Genomic DNA, 21,606 nt, shown 5'->3' with positions numbered 1-21,606 from the left:
CATTCTCTTTGGAACCACAAGCCAGCCATGAGATCGTGATGGTACATGTGAACTTATGCCTGAAACCAGTGCTGGGGTGGCAGTTTTGGATGCAGGCACATTTAAATGCCACGGTGCTCTCTTGGTTGTATGGAGCACACCCTGCTGTGCAGTTAGGACCTGAAGGAATGCGAGCCCATCCCATCAAGTCAGGTTTTGAAATTCTACTTGCACCAGTGTCTGATGTCAGCAGGTACAGGTTCAAAGCTTGCAGCCAGGGTGTTTGTTATGAATGGGAACTGAAGGCCATGCAGCTAGGGTTTGATCACGGCCTGTCTTGCTTCAAGGCCTGGGCTTGTAACTGCTCACTTGCTGGTCCCAGTTTTGACCCCTACAGCCACAGGCACCTATTGCTAGGGACTGCTGGAGGCGTGGGTGCTGGCTCAGGCTGGTGCACGGGCCTGGGTGGCATCTCTGAGCTCCCAGAGCATATGCTGCTGCTCCACAGGGCCCTCAAGGAACCTGGCCTTTCTCTGGGGGGACCTCAGTCACTGTGTGAGGGGATGGAGGATGGAGAAGCCACAGGCGTCTCATTGGGCGCTCACTATGGGCCTCACACTCCTCAGTAGCTGGGAAGCAGCTCTGCCATCTCTGTCCTGCACCCATTTGTAAGCTATGTAACAATGCCTGCCTCTCAGGGTGCCTACAGTCCGGGGGTGACCTCTAAGGCCTGATGCAGAACCGGGGGCTCTTACCCACCCTGAAGGAAGGAAAGAGAAAGGCAAAGAAGAGACTACCTGGATGGCATCAGGGAGCCAGGTCTAACACGAGCCACCCGTTCACAGCTCCGTCATGCCCAATCAGCACTGTGTCACTGCTTCCCTACACGCATTTGAGGGCCACAACCACAAAGACGCACAAATGAAAGCCATTTCACCAAAACTTTTGTTTTGTTTCAAGTTGCAAGAATCCAAGCCACATACAAAGGCTGCCTAGGAAGGAGAGAATACGTGAAGCAAAGAGAAGCAGGTAGGTGCACAGAACCAGACCGACACTCTCGCCCTTTCATCGGCCAGGCGCCATCTCTGTCCGGTCCCGCCCCTGCCCTTCCTTGAATCCTTGGTGTGGGCCCAGGCTTGAGGCCTCCTTTCCTTCTAACTTCCGCCCTGTGATCATAACCTTGCAGTCTGTTTGTTCCGTGGGCATGTTTTCTTTGTCCACTTTGGAAGGATAACTTTTTTTAAAGGTTTCAAACACTAGAGGTACCCTAGACACCCCTCCCAAATCATCCTCAAGCCACGCCCCACCCCCATTTCTTAGAAGTGACCCGTTAAAAGTATGCGGTTCTCAATCCCTTGTTTTTCTTTACAATTTCACCATCTAGGGGTGTAGCACTCAATATATTTATAGTTTGGCGTGTGTCAAACTTTAAAAAATTATACAGTTGATATTTTGTGGTCATATTTTTCGTGCTATTTTTTTATAATTCAACCAGGGGATGTGTAGACTTACTCATTTATAGCTGCCTAGCACTTCACTATGTCAGAGGTCCATCAGATAGTGAATATTTTAACATTTGTGAGTCATCACAGGCTCTGTCATACCTAACCAGCTCTGCCATTGGGGCCTGAAAGTAGCTTTAGACAATATATAAATGCATGGGCATTGCTGTGTTGCAGTAAAGCTTTATTTACATTAACAGGTGGCTGGTCTTCAGCCATAGTCTGCCAGCCCCTGAGCTATGGAAGTCCACAGTCTAGTTCTGCTGACTAGCATTTGGGTCATTTTCAGTTGCTTGTTTGTTTCTGTAATAGAAACAGTGCTGCTCTGGAGAAGGAAAGAAAGGCACTTAACAAATCTGACGACAAAAAAATGAAACACAGCGGAGTGTGGTAGCACACGCCTGTAAACCCAGCACTCTAGGAGGCGAGGGCAAGAGGACTGCAAGTCTGAGTGCAGTCTGGGTAACTCAGCAACTTAGTAAGACTCTGTCTCAAAATATAAAATAAAAGGTGCTGGGGCCCTTTGGTGCCAAGTTCCTGGGTTCAATCCCCAGCGCCACCAAAAAGAAAAAAATTCTCCAAAATATTTACAAATTGGGAAACAAGCCAGGATCTAATGTGTGTGTGTCCCACTTTATTATGCATTCCAAATTTTCAAAGTGAGTGCCAGGTAAAACACAAAAACAACCAACTGAGGGAACTATACAATTGCAAGTGCTACTTGAGCCCTGAAAAGGGTCTCGGGAAGTTTCCACGGCAGCTGCTGCTCTGTCCCCCTGCTCGCCTGAGCGCCCCCAGGTAAGAACCAGTGACACACATCCAGCTTTCTTTTCTGAGCCAGCAGAGCACTCTGGTGGGCGCCCAGCTGTGTGCCGGTGGATGAACCCTTCTGGGCAAGGCTTTTGTATTTGTGCCCACCTTTCTAATGCCAGCAGTGGACTCTTTCAGCCACCAAACTGGAGGCTCACTGGCGTAGAGCCCTGGCTCGCAAGGAAGTCAAAAGGAGAAAGTGGGCCGTGCAGATAATAAGAAGGTAAGTTCTCCCTACGACAGGGAGAAGAGGTCAGTAGACACCACTTGAGTTTTGTGATGCTGGGATTTGTGCAGAAAGGAGATCATCCCTTCAGGATGGTCCTGGGAATGCAGTTTCATCTCCTGATTCTGATGGTGACCATAGTTCAGTACATTAAAGTCAAATGCTTCCTGAACCCAGGCTGGTTAAAGTGAGGCAGTCTCAGCTGGGCCGGGTGGCTCACATCTGTAAAACAATTATACACTTATAGCACTCAGCAGGCTGAGGCAGGAGGGTCACTGAGTTCAAGGCCAGCCTGGGCTAGAGAGCAAGACCTTGTCTCAAAATGAATGTATGAATGTATGAATGAATGAATGGTGAGTGAGCAAGTCTCAAGAACTAGGAGAAAACAATAGGGTGTGGTGGGGACTGTGACCGACTAGTAAGCTCGGTCGTCCTCCGGTGGGCAGGAACTGTTCTATCTTGATTGACTGCTGCTGTAGAGAAAGGCTAAGCCACAGCTGCCAGATTGCTGGATGTTTCAAGCATGTCTTAAGGAAAGCTAAAACCCAGCTTTTATGTAATACCTTCTAATGTTTTTTTTAAAGAATTGGTAACTAATCAAGCTAGGATTTCTGTTGAACCAGAAAGCAGTATAGGTGAAACCAGGCATGGGGGTGCATGCCTGTCCCCAGCACTTGGGAGGCTGAGGCAGGAGGGTTGCTTGGAGTTACAGGATTGCCAGGGCTACATAGCGAGTTCAGGGCCTGAACTATATAGCAAGACCTTGTCTCAAAAACAAAAACAGAAACAAAAACAAAACAAAAAAAGCAAGCAGCATGGATGAAAGACTACATATCTCTGGGTCAGATTTGACCTTTGGGCTTCATTACTGGCTTCTAGCCTATGTAGTCATTTAAACAACCTCTATTATTTTGGCCTCCGATCAGATGGGAAGAGAATGCACAATTCTGAGGAAATGGGCCAGAAACCTAATGAAACACTTTCCTTTTGAGGTTCATCAACGGATTCATCAATCGCAACAAACCCCTTTCTCCTGACAACGAGGAGTTTCTAGTGTTGGTGCGCAAGAATTACATCTTGAATCTCCGGTACCACGTCCCGAAGAATGTCTTGGACAAGAGCTGGCTGAAGCCTCCTGGCATCTTGCAAACTGTGAGGACTAAACTGAGACTTGGATGTTACATGTGACATGGGCACTAATGGAAGTTTAGCTTTTGTCAGAATTCATCATATTCTTACTAGAATTATAAGGCCAATGGTAGTCTGACTAGAGCAGGTTTGCGTGGTTTCTCTGTGAGCTTTCCCAAAGACTGTTGCAAAGTTTTGCCAAGGATGGCCTGGAGATCCTTGTGTCTGCAATGCAGCTGCAGCTACTGTAAGATTCCTGGGCTCCACCCAACACCCACTGAGCCACAACCTCTAGGGATCGCTTTATTTATAGCCAACTCCTCAGGGGACTCATGGCCATACTCAAGCTTGAGAATCACTTGTTAAGCAATGCCGAAATATTTATAGCCGGATGGGAAGCCTAGCTGCTTTGACTGTAAAATATTAGTGCTGGGTTTTAAAAGTGTCTACCTTGGTTGGTCACCACAGCCCAAGACGGTGTGAGCGAGGTAGGTGGCAAAGAAATGTGTTCTCTACACAGGCTTCGGATCTGCTCAGGAGAATGTGCACAAGGAACCTGGTTCGGAAGTACTGCTGCGGGGTCACAGCCGAGTGGAAAGCCATGGTAGGGAAGTGGAGTCTGTCCTCATCCACCACTCCATGTACAAGCCAAAGGCCGTGTCCATGACTTGTAGATGAACTGAAGATAAACACACAGAATCCTCAATGACTGTCAGCTGATGTTAGTTAGCATCCATGCATGGTTACCATGGGAACTGAAGCCAGATGGGCCCCGCACTAGAAAGAAGGCACAGAAGTTCTGTGGGAGGTCTGGCCTGGTTAATGATTACCTGCAGGTGTTTTCTCTAAAGGCCCATTAGGCTTTATGGGCCATACAATCTGTTAGTATTCAGCTCTGTGCTGCAGCAGGAAAGCAGCTGTAGACATGTAAACAAAAGCCACGGCTGTATCCCAATAAAACTTTACTTAGAGCAGGCAGCAGGCTGCTTTTGGCCCATGGGCTGTACTTTGCTGAACTCTGATCTAGAAGAGAGAAACTATTCTCTGAAGTTCTGAAACCCCCACTTTTAAGCCATTGCAAGCAAGGGGGCCCCCAAAAGCATCAACCTCAGTCTTTACCAGTGTGAGTTTTAGGGCCTTATGGCCAAAGCCAGGAATGTGTTCTTACCCATGCGAAAGTATAACACAGCTCCTGTGGCTCTTCCAGCAAACTAACTGACACAGTGGGTGTAAAGCTCTTCTACCCAAAAGCAAGCCCTGGGGCTACCACTTTTGTACTTTATGCATTACCAGATGCAGCAGAAGGTGGTTACAAGTGAAATATTCAGGGGAAAGAAAGAAGGCTACGGAGAAAGTTTAAATCAGCCCTTTGCGAACACTCGGATAGGTAAGTACATTTTCTATCCATGTACACTGCTTCCCAGGAAGGCAAGATGCTCAGCTCTGTAGCATTTCTTGGCAGCTGTTTCCCCAGCTGAGACCTCAGCATGGAGGAACACAAAGCCAGTAGACAGCAGCACCTTCTCCAGCGTTGGTATTTAGCGATGATTCACGGTGTTCTGGTTCCCTCCCCAGATGAAGGAGACATTAATCCCAAAGTGTTCCAAGTAATGAGCAATGAGAAAATCCAGGTAAGGAAATGTGTGGCCTCAGGCCTGAGCAGGATTCCCTGTCACGCCAGAGAGCCGGGTGTTTTAGGCATAGTGCTAGGAGCACCACTGAGACATGGTGTAGCTGGGTGGGCCGGGCCGGGTGTTCAACTGCTGCTCTGGGTGTTAGCACAGACTATGGGGTGACACATGACAACCAGGTATCTGTTGAATTTTCTTACAGTCTTTCCCTGTCATCCTAAAAGCTGTCTCGCTTCACTTTCCTATGAAATGCAGACATGTAGCCAGGAACTTAATCATGAAGTGAGGGGTGGGTGGACTTCCATGTGCGGACGCTGCCTTCTCTGTGGAGTGGCTGGGAGATCCTGGGCAGGTTACTTCCGCCGTTGGCACCCCTGATCGTCAGTGGTTGTAGATAACGGGAGCACTGAGGGGGCAGGCGAGGCAAGGCAGGTGAAGTGCTTAGGCCATGGCCTGGCCTACAAGCAGCCACGAGCTGGCCTTTGCCGTGCGTGGAGTGGCCGCTCTCACCCTTTGTTCCCTGGAGGACAGAAGCCTGTGTGACTGGAGGGGATCCTGCTCTGGCTGTGAGGGTCCTCACACCCAGGGTATCTTCCTCTCCGCTGGCCTCTCAGACCACACTGTGAGGCTGGGGGCCACAGCCTCGGCCTCCTCAGAGGGAAGAACAGTCAGGCCGAGCTGGGAATCACAGTCTCCCGTGCAGAGAACAGGGCACAGGGTAAAAAAAAACATCTCCTCATGCAAAATCTGTCTGGTCTCTCTGACCACCTGAAATACCTGCACCAGACTCCAGTGACGAGATACTCGGTACTCTGTCCCTCATCCCATGAGGTAACTGTCCCCTGCAGTAACGCTCACCTCCTTGCAGTATGGTGTCCCAGTCATCAAGTATGACAGGAAAGGCTTCAAGGCACGGCAGCGGCAGCTCATCCTCACTCAGAAAGCAGCTTACGTGGTGGAACATGCCAAAATCAAGCAGAAGATCGAGTACTCAGCCCTCAAAGGTAAGCAGTGGGCAACCATGAGCCATTTCCAGGCTGACTCAAGTCCTGGGAACACAAGTAATTCAGAAACTCGCAAATGGGACACACAAGGGAAGGGTGCCTGGAAGGCCCAGGCCCCGGCCTGGTCTGTGCCTCTTATTCCGGCATAAATATCCACAGCACACACTTCATTCAACTCTCCAGTCTGGACAAAGGTCACCTTCCACAATGGGTTCTGATTCAGCTCACAGCCCAACAGCAGGATTTCTGGAGTATGCGCTCTACCCTTTGGGCCCAGCTAGGAGGAAGCAGGCATGGGTTTGGGGGACCCCTGGGTGGTCTCTCTCCTGTTTTCTGGGTTAATGTCAAGCTGCCCACTTCTGGGCCCCTAACTCTGGATCTGTCTTAAGGTATCTCCACTAGCAGTCTGAGTGATGGAATCTTGGTCATTCACGTCTCACCAGAGAACAACAAGCAAAAGGTACCTGATGGCCAACAATCTTCGCTACAGGAAAAAAGTGCCAAATCTTAAATCAAGTACCACAAAACCTCAGGATTAGAGCTATTCGTTTTCCTACCCATTAATACTGAAACCACCGTGTCCTCCTTCTGCCTAGGGGGATGCCATCCTCCTGTGTGAACATGTATTTGAGGTGGTTACTAAGCTCGCCATGCTGGTGAAGAAGGAGAACCTTGTAAATGTTGTTCAAGGAAGGTAGGTGGCATCATCTTCTGTGGGGAAGGAAACTCAGTTGTAAGACGGTAACCAACAGATCAGAGACACACACACGCCAATCGTTCCACCCCATACCCGCCTCCTGGCCTCAAAGCAGGGTGTGGGGAGGAAGGCTCCACGGTGTCCTCTGGCCCTGCCTACAAAAAAAACTTTTCCTGTCGCCACCCCTCTGACTTAGTCTAGTGATCACTCACTGACCTCAGGAAGCAATGGTCTTCCCGTGCAGTTTCCAACACAGGTGCTTACGCTCTTGAGGGACAAAGTCACTACATGAAGGGTAGACCTCTGACCTGGAGCAGGACACAGCCACGCCTCTGCTGTGACAGCTGGTGGCACAGCCGTTTACATCCCTGGGCTGCAGCTTCACAGGCTGTCCATGGACTATCAGGGAAAGTGCTCTGTTGCTTTAGTGTGTAAAAGAAAAGTTCCTTGCGCATAGAGTAGTACCCTTACTTAATTTTCTCAATACCTCTGGAGCAGCTGCCACTTTCTCTCTTTTGGGTGATGCACATGGACCCCATGTTAACCAGCACTTGGGGAGGCACACAGGTGGCCAGTGAGGGTGTGCAGACGCCTAAGGGCCATTAGCAACTTCAGCGCTGTGCTTGCACCGTGTCTGTAGCACAATGCCTGTAAAAGGAAGCTGCTCTTAGCAAGGACTTTACTTTTCTCTGCTCCAAAAGTCTACAATTGATAAGCAAATTCTTAGGTAGGACAATAGAGAGCCGAGTATTTTAAAAAGAATTCTGTTTTGCTGTACCTGGAGGGAACACCTAGGCCACTGTAAGAGTTCCAGCATGAGGATGGGTACCTCACTCCTCAGATGTCAGTCTGGCCCTTTGAAAACTTTAATGCGACAAACTGACTTGAGAATAACTGCAGAAGTGTGTAAGTTGCCCACTTATGAAAATGGTTTCCTTCTTTGGACTGCTTAAATATGCAATAAAATAGGAATTCAGTCTTGAAACTGGTAGTTTCATAAGTACGTTTCTTTTGCAGACCAAAGGTTGGAAGAAAACAGAGCATATCAGTAATTTGCTACTTGTGTATTTTAAGTTTACAGTTTTCCATCGGCCCTGGGAAAGAAGGCACAATAGTTTTTGATACTGGACCAGAAGAACAAATCTATAAAGACAAAAATGGGCAGCTAACAGTGGTAAATGGCTGGCTTCGGGGGACAGGTAAGCAGTTTTAGATGAAAATACAGGTTTAAAAAGTGAGTTTGTCTTCCCCTCCGTTCCTGATTTCACATCTGAAACACATGAAGAGACTGATTTGGGAAACACAGATTTAAACACCAAATAAGGGAAAACCATTTACCATATTTAATTGTCAGGGAAGCAGACGTTGACACTAAATACTTATCAATCTTACAAGTCCAACTTTTCCCTGGGTGACAAAGGGTTCTCAAACTTGCCTCCACGTTGAAATCCACGTGCTTGAGTTTACCTTAGATACTGTAATCTTCCTGACTAGTGGTGTGGCCTAGGCTTTAGAATTTGAGATCACAGATCTAAAGGACACAGAGATTTGGGAACCGAGGCCATCTCATGAGGAGCCTGAGCACACAGGTGACTTGGTCCTCCTGGACTGTGCCCTCATATTGGGCTGAGGGTCCCAATAGTCCTCACTGACAAACAGTACACGAAGTGCTTTGATCCCGTGTGCCCGGGAAGTGACATGTTCAAAGCACAGGGGGGTAGAATGTTTAAAATGTATATTCTATTTATACCAAGAATTATTTGATACAAATTAAAAATGAAACATCTCCTGCGTTATTTAAATGTTTACATATTTATTTGTAAAACTTTTTATGGACGTAAATATAAGTGTCTTTCACAACCTAGTGGGGTCCCTTTCAGGGAGTTAAAGGAAGGATCACTGGGGTATAAGCCATGAGGTGGGCTTTCAGTCCATATGCTATGCTTCCTTAAAACTCTCACCCAGGAGATATGACACTCTCTTTCAGTCTGTCTTCCTCTTTGGCTGGTTCAGCTAAAGATGCTGGCAAACCTCAGTGAGCTAGCTGCTTTCTAAATCCGGCCTGTCTCGCAAGAGCGGGAGCTCGTTTCTCAGCTCATCCGCCCACTTGGCCAGGCTGATCTGAGGTGGCAACGGCTTCCTTCCCAGTCGGGGGAGCTGCGAGGCTCTGAAGTAAAGTGTGGCTCTCTCCCAGGTGTCGGTGCGGAGGAAGTCTTGATGCTGGACCACATCTGATTTCTACCAATCCTGTTTTTGCTACAATTGCGGAAAGCACTGGAGAAGCAGGAATTTGACCCAGTTAGCTATGTCTGCAAGAAAAAAAGCCAGTGGCTCCTGGGACAGCATCACATCTGAAGACATAGAGCATCATGCTCTGCCAAAGCCTGACCCCAGTTCTCAGCTGCAGGTGGCACTGTATTAAAATGTCTTCTTCTGGAAGCTGACCTCAAGTTGCCCAATGGGGTCCTTTTAAACATCACAGAGAGGACCTCTACTTGATGGGCACTGCGACATGGCACTGTCGGGTGTGCAGCAGATGTTCTTCCTTTGTCAAGCTGCCCTGAGACACAATGAAATATGACATATGATCTCAGAGGAAGTAAATGATATCTCTCATAAAGCTGCACAATTTGGATGTTTCTTTAAATAAACGGAACTTACAAGTTTCAAGGAACTGGCGTACGTTTTTCTCTGGGCTCATCAGGCGCCAGGTGGTGAGTGGAGTTCCCCAGCCCCCCATATTAAATCAGTGGCAACACCAGCTGACTCATTCTGCTTTCTTAGAAGGCAGGCAGCATCTTCACCTGAGACTTCCTTTTGGTGTTAAATTCAAACACTACAGCAAAATGACTCATCTTGCTGTTATCAGCCACTCTGCTGTTGGGGGCATTTCAGAAAAGACCCAGAAAACAGATTTAACTGGAAGCATGGCGTAATTTTTATTTCACGTATGTTCACAAATGCTTGTACAACAGAGAAACAGTGACTACTCTTAAAACTTACAGCATTTTCTTCATAGCACAGAGAGACAGAAAGGTCAATGAAGTGCCTGAATGTGTTACAGTGACTTGGGATGAAGCCCTAAAGATAACAAGGGGAGGGGGTGGCACACATAGGTCCTGAACAGCAACTGTGAGGTCTAGGCGAACACACCTACACAGGGACTGGGGGACGTGCAGAGGTCAACCAGTGCACCCACGGTCAGAAGGCAGCGGAGGAGGACGCGCAGGAACTGTTTCGGACCCCCAGCCACCATCACTAGATGACTTGTTCAAAACAAAGACTGAGCTTGATTAGCATGGAGCAAAAGCTCCAATTTTTAACTGTAAGCTCTTATAGTGAAATAAAAACTTACTCTTCAGCAAATCCTATGCCAATGTTTACTTAGATGGTTCATAAATAAAAATATTGACTTTTGCCCTTAGTGCTAACATCAGAAAAGTCAGTTCCTTTCTTACAGAGTCTACTTGGTAGCAGAGCTTGGACCAGCCAACACTTGTCTGTCAGCTCCTGGCTAGATGCAGCTGACAGAATCATTCACCATGGAATGTTTTACAAACCTATTCATATCCCTGTGAGGCAGAGATGCAAATCTGCAGATGCAAAGTTGAAGGAAAGTGAAGGTACCAAGAGCTGCCAGAAACAGCAGGTCGTAAGGCATACATACATGAAAGCCAAAACAAGTCAGATTGTTTCACAAACTTACTCACACAAACGCTTAGAAAGCAAATTTGTACAATGGCTTTTCCATTCCTACAGAAAACATCAGAACTGACATTCACTTTAACTTTAAAAAAGTTTAACCCCAACAGTAGGGTTGACGTTTAAAACTTAAACAGTATAAAATATTTACGAAACATTATTTTGTAAGCTCCCTTTCCTTAGCGCTTAATAAAACCCAAGTAGCCTCATATAAAAGTTTCCCACACAACAGTTTAAAAAGCATCTACCCAATACCTCATTTTTAGGTTCGGTCTTGATTGTTTTAAAGTTTTAAATACTGTAAGCTTTGCTGCTGGATACAAAAGAAAGGCAGACAACTGTCACAGGTACAAAGTCTAAGCTGTAAAAACCGTTGCAAAATAGAAACTCGTTTTTTGGATACAGGTGTCAAAGGCTGCCCATGTTAATACCTTTGGTATAAAACAGTAATGATTCCTTGCTAAGCAAACAAAACCCATCCATTACCTGACACATATTCACATCTCCTTGTAACTACTCTACCTAGTCTAGTCTCAACCACCCACATCAGTCATGATTCATTTCTGCTCCTGTGCAGGTGCAGAGGAGGCTGGGAGGTAGGTAACTGAGAACATCTGTCCTATGAGCACCATGCACAGCAGGCTCCTGCTCGGGCCACCTGTGCCCCACAGACACACGTCCTCACCAACAGTCGCACACATTCTCTAAACAAGTACGAACAAGGACACAAACCAGACCCAAAGGTATCTGTACATCCTCTGAACCTGTTCGCTGATGGCCACTCTATTCTGCATAGGAAGGCAGAGACAAAGATGAGAAGGGATCTCCAGGTGACCGCTGTGCTAAAGGAGGGAAGTGGCCTGAGACAGGCAAGCTCCTTGGGCTGGCGGTGTGAGGAGTGCCTAGCTGAGAGGACAGGGTCTGGGGCCACACTGAATTCCTGACCAAAGGGAAAGGCACCCAACTTGCTGAAGCTAGCCCAGGTTAATGGGGAAGAAGGCCCGGGAGAAAGGAGTGGATGCTCTGGAGCAGCAGTGTGCAAGTTTCAGCTGCTGCAGGGCCAGATGGCCTTCCTGGAATGGAGTGGATCAACAAGGACAGCAAGTGGAAGGGGCAGGACATGGAAAGAGCACTGGGCACTCACTGCCAGGGAAAGCTCTACTCCTTGCCAGGCATGGTACAGTCCCAGCAAGCACAGACCAAAGATGAGCCAAGGCAGCGAAAGTTTTACACCCACAGATGTACTAAAACACGTCAGAAGCAATGACGCTCGTTAGGTCACTTTCACAGCCACAAGCTGAAACGATCAGTAAGCTCTAGGGACAGAATGATGCTGCAGAACGGATTCCCAGGAAAGCCATGGAGACTATGCTCAGTCAGAAGGCACAGGAACCAGGAGCCAGTCTGCTGAGGCTAGAGGGTTCGGAGAGACATAGCTCACAGACACTTCTGGTGGCCGCCACCTGCAGAGCCGCTCTCGGAATTGGCAAACTGAAACCTTAAGGGAGTGTCACTCAGAAGCCCAACAGGTCGTCAGCACCCACAAAAATAAATACTGCAAACAAAGTTCTCACATACACTTCACGCTCACTCATACTTTTCCTCTGCGAACCAAGAAAGCCTGGCTCCAGATTCTCACGCAAAGTAAAGACCTTGGACACCGCCTGTTCAACTATGGGGGTGCATACACCTGGGTCAAGGCAGGAGCAATTCCCCTTGTGGAGAAATACCAAAATAACCATCTGGCTTGTTACAAAAGTATCTCCAGACCCCCCTGGGAAGTAGAAGGTGCCCGGAAGCCTGCACAGAATCTGAGTGTGGCAGGGTTGGGGAGAAGGGCGGAGGGCGGAGGGCAGAGGAAGGCGGCTGGGTCCACCGGCCTGCTCACTGGTGGAGGTGGGTCCGGTCGTCAGGACGCTTGATGTGGATCCGCCGCACGCGCTCGATCCTCTCTCGCTCCCGCTCCTCATCCTCATCCAGGTGATGGGAGCGCCCAGCTGCACCACCTGTGGCCTCCAGGAGCGCATTGTCAGGTCCCCGGCCATCCTGGGCCTCATACAGCAAAATATTCAGGGTCTCCTCATAAATTCGGGCTTCAGGGAACTCAACCTGTGTCCCCACAAAATAGAGGGGAAACGTGTTAGTATGATACACACACAGCCCACCACCTCAGCCATGACCTGTACTCCTGAGCCGGGCCATCGGGCCAAGGAGGGCCCCAGGATGCTAATGAAAACTGTCACTATTATTTTTAAAGCAACTGTTGTTTTCAGCAGACAACATTTATACACAGTGCTAAATTCGCCTAAGCCCAAGGGAACACAGTGAAATTAGTTCCTTCACCCTCCCTACCCGCAGCTGTCCCTTCAAGAAGGCAGTGCTGCTCCTCTCCTCACCTTGTCTCAGAGATTCCATATACACATATACACAGTCATGCGCATTCAAAAACAAAAAGGAGGCTGCCAGAGTCTCCTGCCCCTTCCTCTTGTCCCTAACTTTTAACTACACATCAGGGAACTTACGTTTTTGTTGGTTTGTTTGTTTGTTTGTTTTTGTTTTTTTCCGGTACCAGGAATCGAACTCAGGACCTCTCCCTTGCCAGGCAGGCACTGTGCCACTGAGCTAAATCCCCAGCCCCCATAAGTCTCATTTTAATGTCACTACCTTGAGAACTAGTTAGGTTTTTTTTTTGATACCGGGAATCAAACTCAGAACCTTGCGCTTGCCAGGCAGGCGCTTATGCTGCTGAGCTATATCCCCAGCCCAATCAGGGAACTTATGAAGAATACGACAACGCAATCAAGTAGTTCATTCTGATGAACACTCAGGTCACCTCCAACGTGTTGAAGATGGCTTGAAAACAGCTTTGTCTGGACCAGCACCTCCCTCCTGCCTGGCAAAGTGCTCTGCCCACCACCACGGAGCTAAGGGTCCCCGAAAGGAGGAGGGCCACGCAAGTGGGTCCCCGGCACTAGACTCACACACTAGACCTGGTCTGAAGGACAGGATTCCAAGGTTTGGGAGCAACAGAGTAAGCACACTCCATTTTTTCTTTCTCACTGACGCTACCCAAGCGGGTGAGGATGCACCAGCAGCCAAGTGAGGACTCCGAGAGCAAGCCGCCCAGCGGGGCTGGGAAAGAGCAGCACTGGAGGTGATCCCAACCAGCAGTGCACGCTCCAGCTTTCCCCTGCTGCCCCATCAATGCAGGCTGAACCCCAATACGGGCCCCACAACAGAGCGCCCCAGGTCTCTGGTGACCAGAGGAGCCAACAGAGCCTAACACACAGAGTGGGAAGAAATAGGGGGAAGTTTCCCATTCTTCTGCCCTCTGTTCTTTCCTCTAAGGACCCTAGTGGCAACAACCAGAGACTGCAGGAGTCAGAACTTTGTGGTGCTGGGGATAAACCCAAGGCCACACCCATGCAAGGCAGCTCTCTGCTACTGAGCCGCACTCCCAGTCAGGGGACTTTCTTTTCTGCTGAGAAGGGCTCTGGTCTCAGGGTCAGGAGGGAGCCAGGCAGGCTGGTACACGCCTATAGTCCTAGTATTCAGGAGGCTGAGGCAAGAGGACTGCCTCGAGTTCAAGGCCAGCCTGGGTTACCTAGTGAGTGCAAGACCAGCTTAAACTCTACATCTGAGACCTTGTCTCAAAAAAAAAAAAAAAAAAAATCAAGGTCAAAGGGAATCCCTGCTGCTTTTTTCCTCAGCCTTCATGCTGACTGCCCTCAGATACAAGCTCAGTCATGAAGAGTGGATAACAAAAGCCCCAGCATCAAAAGCTCCAGCTCAGTCCTGAGAAGTGGGTAACAAAAGACCCAGGCATGTGCCACCCTGCCTGGCTCCCTCCTGATCCTGAAAGAGGGAGGGCCAGAGAAGCTCGGAGTATAGATGAGACTGTAAAGGGAAACGCAAGGAAGCAGGCTCTAAAGTTGTGCACGGAGAACGGGACTCATGCAGCTGCGCGGCTCCGCCCTAACCAGCACACACTGACAGAAGAGCTGATCAATGGGACTGGCCAGAGGCGGGCACACAGGCGGGGCGGATCTGAAGGCTTTGAAAACTGAGCTGTCCCTGGAATGATGACCACTGGAAGGGGGCTAGAACTTGCAGCCTGAATCCAACTCTGTCAACTACCTTCCAAAACAAGAACACCAACCAGTTCACCCTAGGAACTAAACAGGACCCCAAGTCCCATGTGACATCCAAAATGCTCAGGACACAATTGGAAATTACTTGGCACATGAAGAACCAGAAAAATCTCAGTTCCTGTGGGAAAAGATAGTCAACAAGGGGCTGGGGATTTAGCTCAGTGGCAAAGCGCCTGCCTGGCAAGTGCAAGGTCGTGAGTTCGGTTCCTGGTACCAGAGAAAAACAAAAAAAAAAAAATTAAAAAAAAAAAAAAAAGATAGTCAACAAATGCCAGTCCCAAGGAAACAGAAGAGGCTGGACTCCGACAAGGACCTGAAAGCAGCTATTACAAAGGTGTCCCAACAAGAGTAATGCTTCTAAAGCAAACTGAAACACAAGTCTCAGCTAAGAGACAGAGAGTAAAGGAACCAAAGGAAAATTTTAGGACTGAAAAAATACAATAGCCAAAACACAAAAACAAAGCACTTGATTTACTGGAAGAGTTCAGTAAGTTCTTTTTTCTTTTTTTTTTTTTTTTTGGTACTGGGAATGGAAATCAGGACCTCGCGCTTGCCAGGCAGGCGCTTGTGCCGCTGAGCTATAACCCCAGCCCAGGAAAAGTTCAATGAAAAAGTAAAGATGACAGAGAAAAGAGTCACCTGAAGTGAAACAATCTGAATGACAAAAAGACCGATAAAGGGCAGAATACTGGGCTTATTATCTAATCCTCAGTGAAGGGCCGGGGATATAGCTCAGTGGCACAAGTGCCTGCCTGGCAAGCCCAAGGTCCTGAGTTCAATTCTCAGTACCAAAAAAAAGGAATGAACTCAGTGAAACAGACTGAAGAACCAAATGGGCAATCTATATATTAAACATCTGCTTAAACTTTAATTTCAGCAAGTCATGCCCTTTCCAAATTTACCGTGACAGTAAAAGGTGATTTACCATGACAGTAAAAGATGTTTAAAAAAAATTAGTAATACACTTGGAATGCAACACCAAGGAAGATACAATTATGGAAGAAAAAAAAGAAGAAGAAAAAGAAAACAATAGCATACCTGTAACATTAGCTGAAGACAACAAAATCAGAGTGCCAGCCTCAAAGCCCTGCTCCCAGAGGTCTGGGCCAGCTGAAGGAAGACCCTGTTTTATACAAGCAGTCATCCCTAAACCAGTACCCTAGAAGCCAACGTCACAGGCTTTCCCTGGAGGAAGAAGAAGTCCCTACAGATGCACTGCATGGTAAAAGGAGCCAAAACATGGTCCTGGCCTCCCATCCTCATCCTGCCATTAGCCAGCTTGACACACACAAGTACAGGCTCACTCCAGAAGCCATGTGGTTATCTGTGATCAGCTGGGATCGAACTGTGTGGCCTCTACATTCTTTTGCTCCCTATTAAGTTCTGAAAGTGAGAAGTCTTACACTTAAGCTATATGGATAAAGGATAAAGTTCATCCTTTTAAATTATAAGGTATATTTTTGAAAATAAAATTATAAAAAAAATGGAAGTCTAGTTACAGAATGAATTCACACCTTAAAAAAGTTCACAGGAGAGAAGCAAAGCATGAGAGCTTGCCAGTGTGGTGAGGAGAACAGGCATTTCCCATCCCTCTGCCACCTTCCGGAGAACTGAACCTCAGTACAGTGGGACCACAGTTCACAAAAACTCTTGTTTGCAGACAATTTGGTTCACAAACAGAAGCGTTTAGCAAAACTTGGTTTTGGTTCACAAACTCTGCATTGGGTGATAAACACAAACATGGCCATCTTTTCCAGAGCTGTGGAACAAATTAAGTTCGTGACCCAAGATATCACTGTATTTCTCCCTTTTTGGCTACCTTAAAAACAATTTCTTTTAGGATATATTCTGAATATGGTAATTACAAATAAAATTGGTGGTCAAATTAATCCTGTGTTTGGGAGAGGGTAGCTACAGATGGAGCACACAGCCACTATGAGCTAATGGCCACTGAAACTGGGTGAAGGGTACATGGGAGATCCCTGTACACGTCTACTTCTGTGTATAATTTGAAATTCCTATAATGTTTAAAAAGGAAAAAAAAGGCTTCTGCTTTCCACTTTGTGATATGATTTTCTCTTTTGCATTCTGTCTAAGGCCAGCTCCAAAAGCCCACAGACCTATGTCCCTCCTAAAGCTGCAGGGTCAAAAGCAGTAACCTGAACAAATGAGTGACAGACTGTACACAGCTGACCAGGAGCACGACAATCAGCCTGTGGCCGACCTACCATATCCCATAGGTAATCAGATTTCCCTCAGACAGGGTGAGAAAGAAATGACAGCATCTAGTATGATTAAAGGCAGGGGTGGTGGAGGAGGAGGAGGAAGGGAAGGAGGGAGCAGAAGGAAGGGAGAGATGGAAGGAAGAAGATGAGGAGGAAGAGGGAGGGAGAAAGGGAAGAAGAAGGAAGAAAGGCGAAGGGGAGGGAGAGAGAAGAGAGGGAAAAGGGAGAAACCAAGACAGCCAGCTCGTTCACACAGCCCAAGGGGGACAGGCAAACAGAACGCCAGGGAGAGGGAAGTATGGCAGGCCTTGTCTCTAGCCATACTTTGCCATGTGGTCCAGCTTTCAGAAGGACTTGGTGGTGGAAGTCAAGGGAAAGGTCAGGCCTGTTGATTTGGAGAAGATGATATAAAGATGGATGCACAGTCAGTTTGAGCATGGAGTCAAGTGTGTTCAGAAAGAAGCCAACCAAGGTGGCAGCTAAGGAATTGCACATTTGGGCCCTATGAGGCGGTGGGCAGCTCTAGGTCAGTGGGCAAGAGAAGGACACACCAATGGCAAATAAATGGTAGGATGTGACCAGAAAGCCACGTCAAGATCTTGAAGGTAGCACTGTTGCTCTGACGAGCGAAACTTGGTGGAGGCTGGGCCTCAGTGGGAAACAACTGCAGTGGAGGAGCATGAGACATTAGAGGTATCAGAGGGCGTCAGGCGGAGAAAATGCTGGCAGCCAGGTTCGCCTGGGTACAAGGTCAAACCTGAATCCATACACATGACAAGGGAACTACAGTACAGCATGACTGTCTCTACTTGCTCAATGGGATGTTTCTCTAGGACCAACATTTAGATCTTTTCAAGGCCCCAAAGATAATAATTAGTTCATAATGAGGAAACACAAGGCAAGGAAAACATCGAAAACCTTTCCCTCTTTACGTCTAACTTGCTGACGTGGAAAGAAGTCCCATAAACACCTACTTCAGAGCAGCCACTCAGAACTGTTCTCTCCAGGCTCCTACCTTCGTCTGCTTCTTCTCGGTGGCGTAGACAATGGAGGTGCAACATACTTCAGCAATCTTGCGGCCCTGACCATAGAAAGACCAGCAGCAGATTTCATCCCCGATGACATCCTTTATGAATAGGATCCTCCCATTAAAGCGCAGAGACAGCTTATCAAACAGTTCGATGTTTTTCAACATATTGTCGTCGGAATTGCTGCAAAAGGAGCATTCAATAAGGTGACCGCAGACTGGTAATAACTGAACTATTTCTACACACAGGATCCTGCTAGGCTTATTTTCTTCTCTCTCTCATTTCACTCACAACAGTTCCACAAAAAGATGCTATACTCCCCACTGCTCAAAGAAGGAAATTAAGGTCAGGGAAATTAGGCAACTGTTCAGGGCCAAAACCAATAAACAGCAGAGCTGGGCCTGAGAAAAGACAGCTCTGGTCCCTAAGCTCATGCTCCTGACCAGCTGCTCAAGTGCCTGCCCTGCACAGCCACAGAGAGACTGCTGAAGATGCCACGCCCCCAGGCACAGGCGACAGGGGAGGGCCAGCATCCCACCAAGTACTGTGGGGACACAATGGCGGTACCCAAGGGAGACTTTTAATCTAGGGCAGTTTACAGGTCCTCAATGACATCATTAAATTCCCCCCACACCCCCCAAGTTTCTGCTTTAGAGTGGCATGTTCCCAAGAGAGCCAAAAGGCATTTTAGAAACATAAATAGATTGTTGGTGATATTGTAAAATGGTGCGATAACTCTGAAGAAAACCTAAGTGATTATATGACCCAGCAATTCCATTCCCAGGTATCCACCCAACAGAAATTAAAACACATGTCCATAAAGAACTTACAAATGTTCAAAGCAGCATTATACACTACAGCCAAAAAGCAGAACTAACCAAATGTCCATCAGTTTAAGGATGAATAAACAAAATGTGACCTAACCATAAAATGGAAACCATTACACCATAAAAAGGAATGAAGTATTGATGCATGTTCAACATGGAGAAACCTTGAAAACACTCTGCTAAGTGAGGGAAACCAGCCACAAAAGGAAACATGTTGTATGATTCCATTTATATGAACTGTCCACAATAGGCAAATCTATAGAGATAGAAAACAGATTGAGGATTGCCTAAGGTTTTTGGGGGAAGTGCTTGGGCAGGGACTGCTAATGGGCAGAGGATTTCTTTTTAGGAGGATGAAAATGTGAAGTTAGAAAGTGTTAGTTGTACAACTTTGTGAATATAGTAAAAACCATTAAACTGTGTGCTTTTAAGAGATGACTTTTATGGCATGTGTATATTAAACGTCAAAGTTATATCTATCTACCCACTCTGGAGGTACAGAAGGATCATTCTCATACGAAGGGAACACAAGGAGCTCAACCTGGCTGGTGCAAGTGGAGGTTTCCTAGTGAGTGCAGATGTCTTTTCTGGCTGGTATCTTACCTGGTGTATGAGTATTTGTTGTTACTTCTGTTGTAGAGCAACTTCACAGCTGGCTGTGGATTGTTTTAAAAAGAGGAAGAAGAGAGTTACTTAGCATGTAGGTCCAATGAGCTACAGGCTTCCCAAATGGCTGGGGCCCGGCCAGACAAACACAGCTTGCTGGCAGGAGAAGGAAACTCCATGACCCAATGGCAGGGGCAGCTTCCCATTCTCACTCCATGCTCAGAAAGTCCCACAAGGGTGTCTCCAACATACCTTATTTGAAGTCGCTATGAGTTTCTGTTCTTCCTTGGATGAGGTGATGACAGGAACCTTGCAGAAAGGCTCGTAAGTGTCTTTGTTCTGCTGGAACAAAACATGCTTTCAGTCTAGGAGGTTCGCCTAGCATTGAATTTTTAAGACAGGCCTGCTAGGCAGAGACAGGCTCTGGTGAGGAGAGATAGGTCAGTCAGAGGTGAGAGAGGAGGATTCTTACCACGGATAAATCAAGAAAGGGGAAGCCCTAGGAGTGGAGTTTTCCAATAGGCGTTCTCTTTGGCCAGGGCTGTTACATGCCAGGATGCCCAGTAAATACTAACAACGACACATTTTCCACAGCTCTGCAAACTAAACCTTCAATGTGGCAGATGAAACATTATTTAATCAAAAGCTCCTGCAACCCCACTATAACGACTACACAGGAACAAAAAAGGAGGAAAAGAATGGGAGGGGTGAGCTCAGCAGGCAAAAGATGTCAAAACTTCAAGGGTGAAAAGCAGACCACAGATGAGTGATGACGAAGGAGATGGAAAGATTCAAAACTGCAGCTGGCAGATGGAACAGACCTAGAGAGGCCTCAGAGAACAGCTGTGAAGCCTGGTAGGCGGAAGGCAAGAGCAGGGCGATGCTTGCCAGGCAGCAGAAGCATCAGAAAAGCCCTACATTCGCCCCTGCCCAGCAGAAAGGTCCACTTTCCTGGAGCAGTTTGCACAGCAGAGGACAGGGCTGAGTTACCATTCTACTCAGATTCTCTAAGGCAGCCGGCCCCACCAGACAGGAAGGAGGGGAGGACTTCCCTACAGGTAATAATAACCTGCCCAAGAGAGGGCTTACAGATGCTGACATTTGGGGTCCCCTTCATAGAAGTCAGCCCATTCTCCAACCATGAAGGCCACTGGACAACAAGTACTGCCACACACACAAATTTTGAGTCTCACTCTTAAGCTTTAACAGAGGCAGGGGATCATAAATTATGCATGGGAACCTTCTCAAACATGAGACCAAAGCCAACACAAATGGCAAAAAAAAAAAAAAAAAGGAAGAGAACCAGCCAGACAATTAAGGAAGCAGAAAGAAAACTTCAAATAGTATCAGACAGATGAGAGCAGACGCAGCATCCTCTGAAACAAGGTCACACGTTATGAATAACAGCTTTCAGAGAACAAGAGAAAGCTCCTGGAAAGTAGAAATTTGATAGCAGAAATGAAAAATTCATCAGAAGAATTAAAAAGATAAAATTGAAAAAAAACCCACTTCTGAAAGTAAAACAGAAATATCAAGCAAGACACTGGGAGCAAAGAGAATGAGATCAGTCCTGGAGGCTGAACCTCAGATGTTCAAACATGGACCCAGGGGCATGACTCCAGGACAAGGACGAGAGATGCTCTCTGACGTGTCTGGACAGTCCAGTGTGAGGCTGACCTTTCTCCGGACCATGTGGGGCTGAGTCAGGGGTATACACTTGTAAAGTATGCAAACAAAATACCCTGTGGTTCAAATGAAAAGGACTTACACTTCTAAATTCTAAATAAAAATTTAACTAGAATTATGATAACCTATGCTGGGAGAATGAATATGTAAGTGTAAGCCTGGGGTTTGTAGGTATATGCTAAATTCTAATTTTCCATAGTAATGCCAGTAGATAACACTGAAAAGTAAAAATCAGTGAAAAGCAGTATAAGGAAGCTATATGGAAATATGAAAGTAAAAACAAGGGACTGAGGATTTAGCTCAGTGGCACAGCGCCTGCCTGGCAAGTGCAAGGTCGTGAGTTCAACTCCCGGTACCGGAAAAAAACAAAAAACAAAAAACAAACAAAAAAAAAGAAAGTAAAA

At 47.2% G+C, this 21,606-nt stretch overlaps 2 protein-coding genes across 3 annotated transcripts in view; one reads left to right on the top strand and one right to left on the bottom strand.

Moving 5' to 3' along the window:
* Myo1h (myosin IH) overlaps positions 1-9,805 on the top strand; it is a 50,863-nt gene extending 41,058 nt beyond the window's left edge. The window contains exons 20-30 of the mRNA XM_013520313.1: positions 940-1,008; positions 2,430-2,514; positions 3,510-3,669; positions 4,166-4,249; positions 4,939-5,032; positions 5,221-5,276; positions 6,145-6,280; positions 6,670-6,740; positions 6,877-6,974; positions 8,052-8,151; positions 9,172-9,805. Coding sequence (XP_013375767.1) covers positions 940-1,008; positions 2,430-2,514; positions 3,510-3,669; positions 4,166-4,249; positions 4,939-5,032; positions 5,221-5,276; positions 6,145-6,280; positions 6,670-6,740; positions 6,877-6,974; positions 8,052-8,151; positions 9,172-9,195 — 977 coding nt within the window. The 3' untranslated portion in view covers positions 9,196-9,805. The remainder of the gene's footprint in view (positions 1-939; positions 1,009-2,429; positions 2,515-3,509; positions 3,670-4,165; positions 4,250-4,938; positions 5,033-5,220; positions 5,277-6,144; positions 6,281-6,669; positions 6,741-6,876; positions 6,975-8,051; positions 8,152-9,171) is intronic.
* Positions 9,806-9,891: 86 nt separating this feature from the next.
* Positions 9,892-21,606, bottom strand: part of Kctd10 (potassium channel tetramerization domain containing 10) — a 32,131-nt gene continuing 20,416 nt past the window's right edge. Inside the window, exons 4-7 of one of the 2 annotated variants that reach the window (XM_005396451.2) lie at positions 19,769-19,858; positions 19,514-19,566; positions 18,071-18,266; positions 9,892-12,788 (exon numbers count right to left, since the gene is read on the bottom strand). In XM_005396451.2, coding sequence (XP_005396508.1) covers positions 12,564-12,788; positions 18,071-18,266; positions 19,514-19,566; positions 19,769-19,858 — 564 coding nt within the window. In that variant the 3' untranslated portion in view covers positions 9,892-12,563. The remainder of the gene's footprint in view (positions 12,789-18,070; positions 18,267-19,513; positions 19,567-19,768; positions 19,859-21,606) is intronic. The other variant, XM_005396452.2, reaches the window with a different exon arrangement.

The sequence above is a fragment of the Chinchilla lanigera genome, unplaced genomic scaffold (assembly GCF_000276665.1).
Source record: "Chinchilla lanigera isolate Chin_1 unplaced genomic scaffold, ChiLan1.0 scaffold00054, whole genome shotgun sequence".
Lineage (NCBI taxonomy): Eukaryota > Metazoa > Chordata > Mammalia > Rodentia > Chinchillidae > Chinchilla > Chinchilla lanigera.
This window is presented reverse-complemented; position numbering and strand designations above follow the sequence as displayed.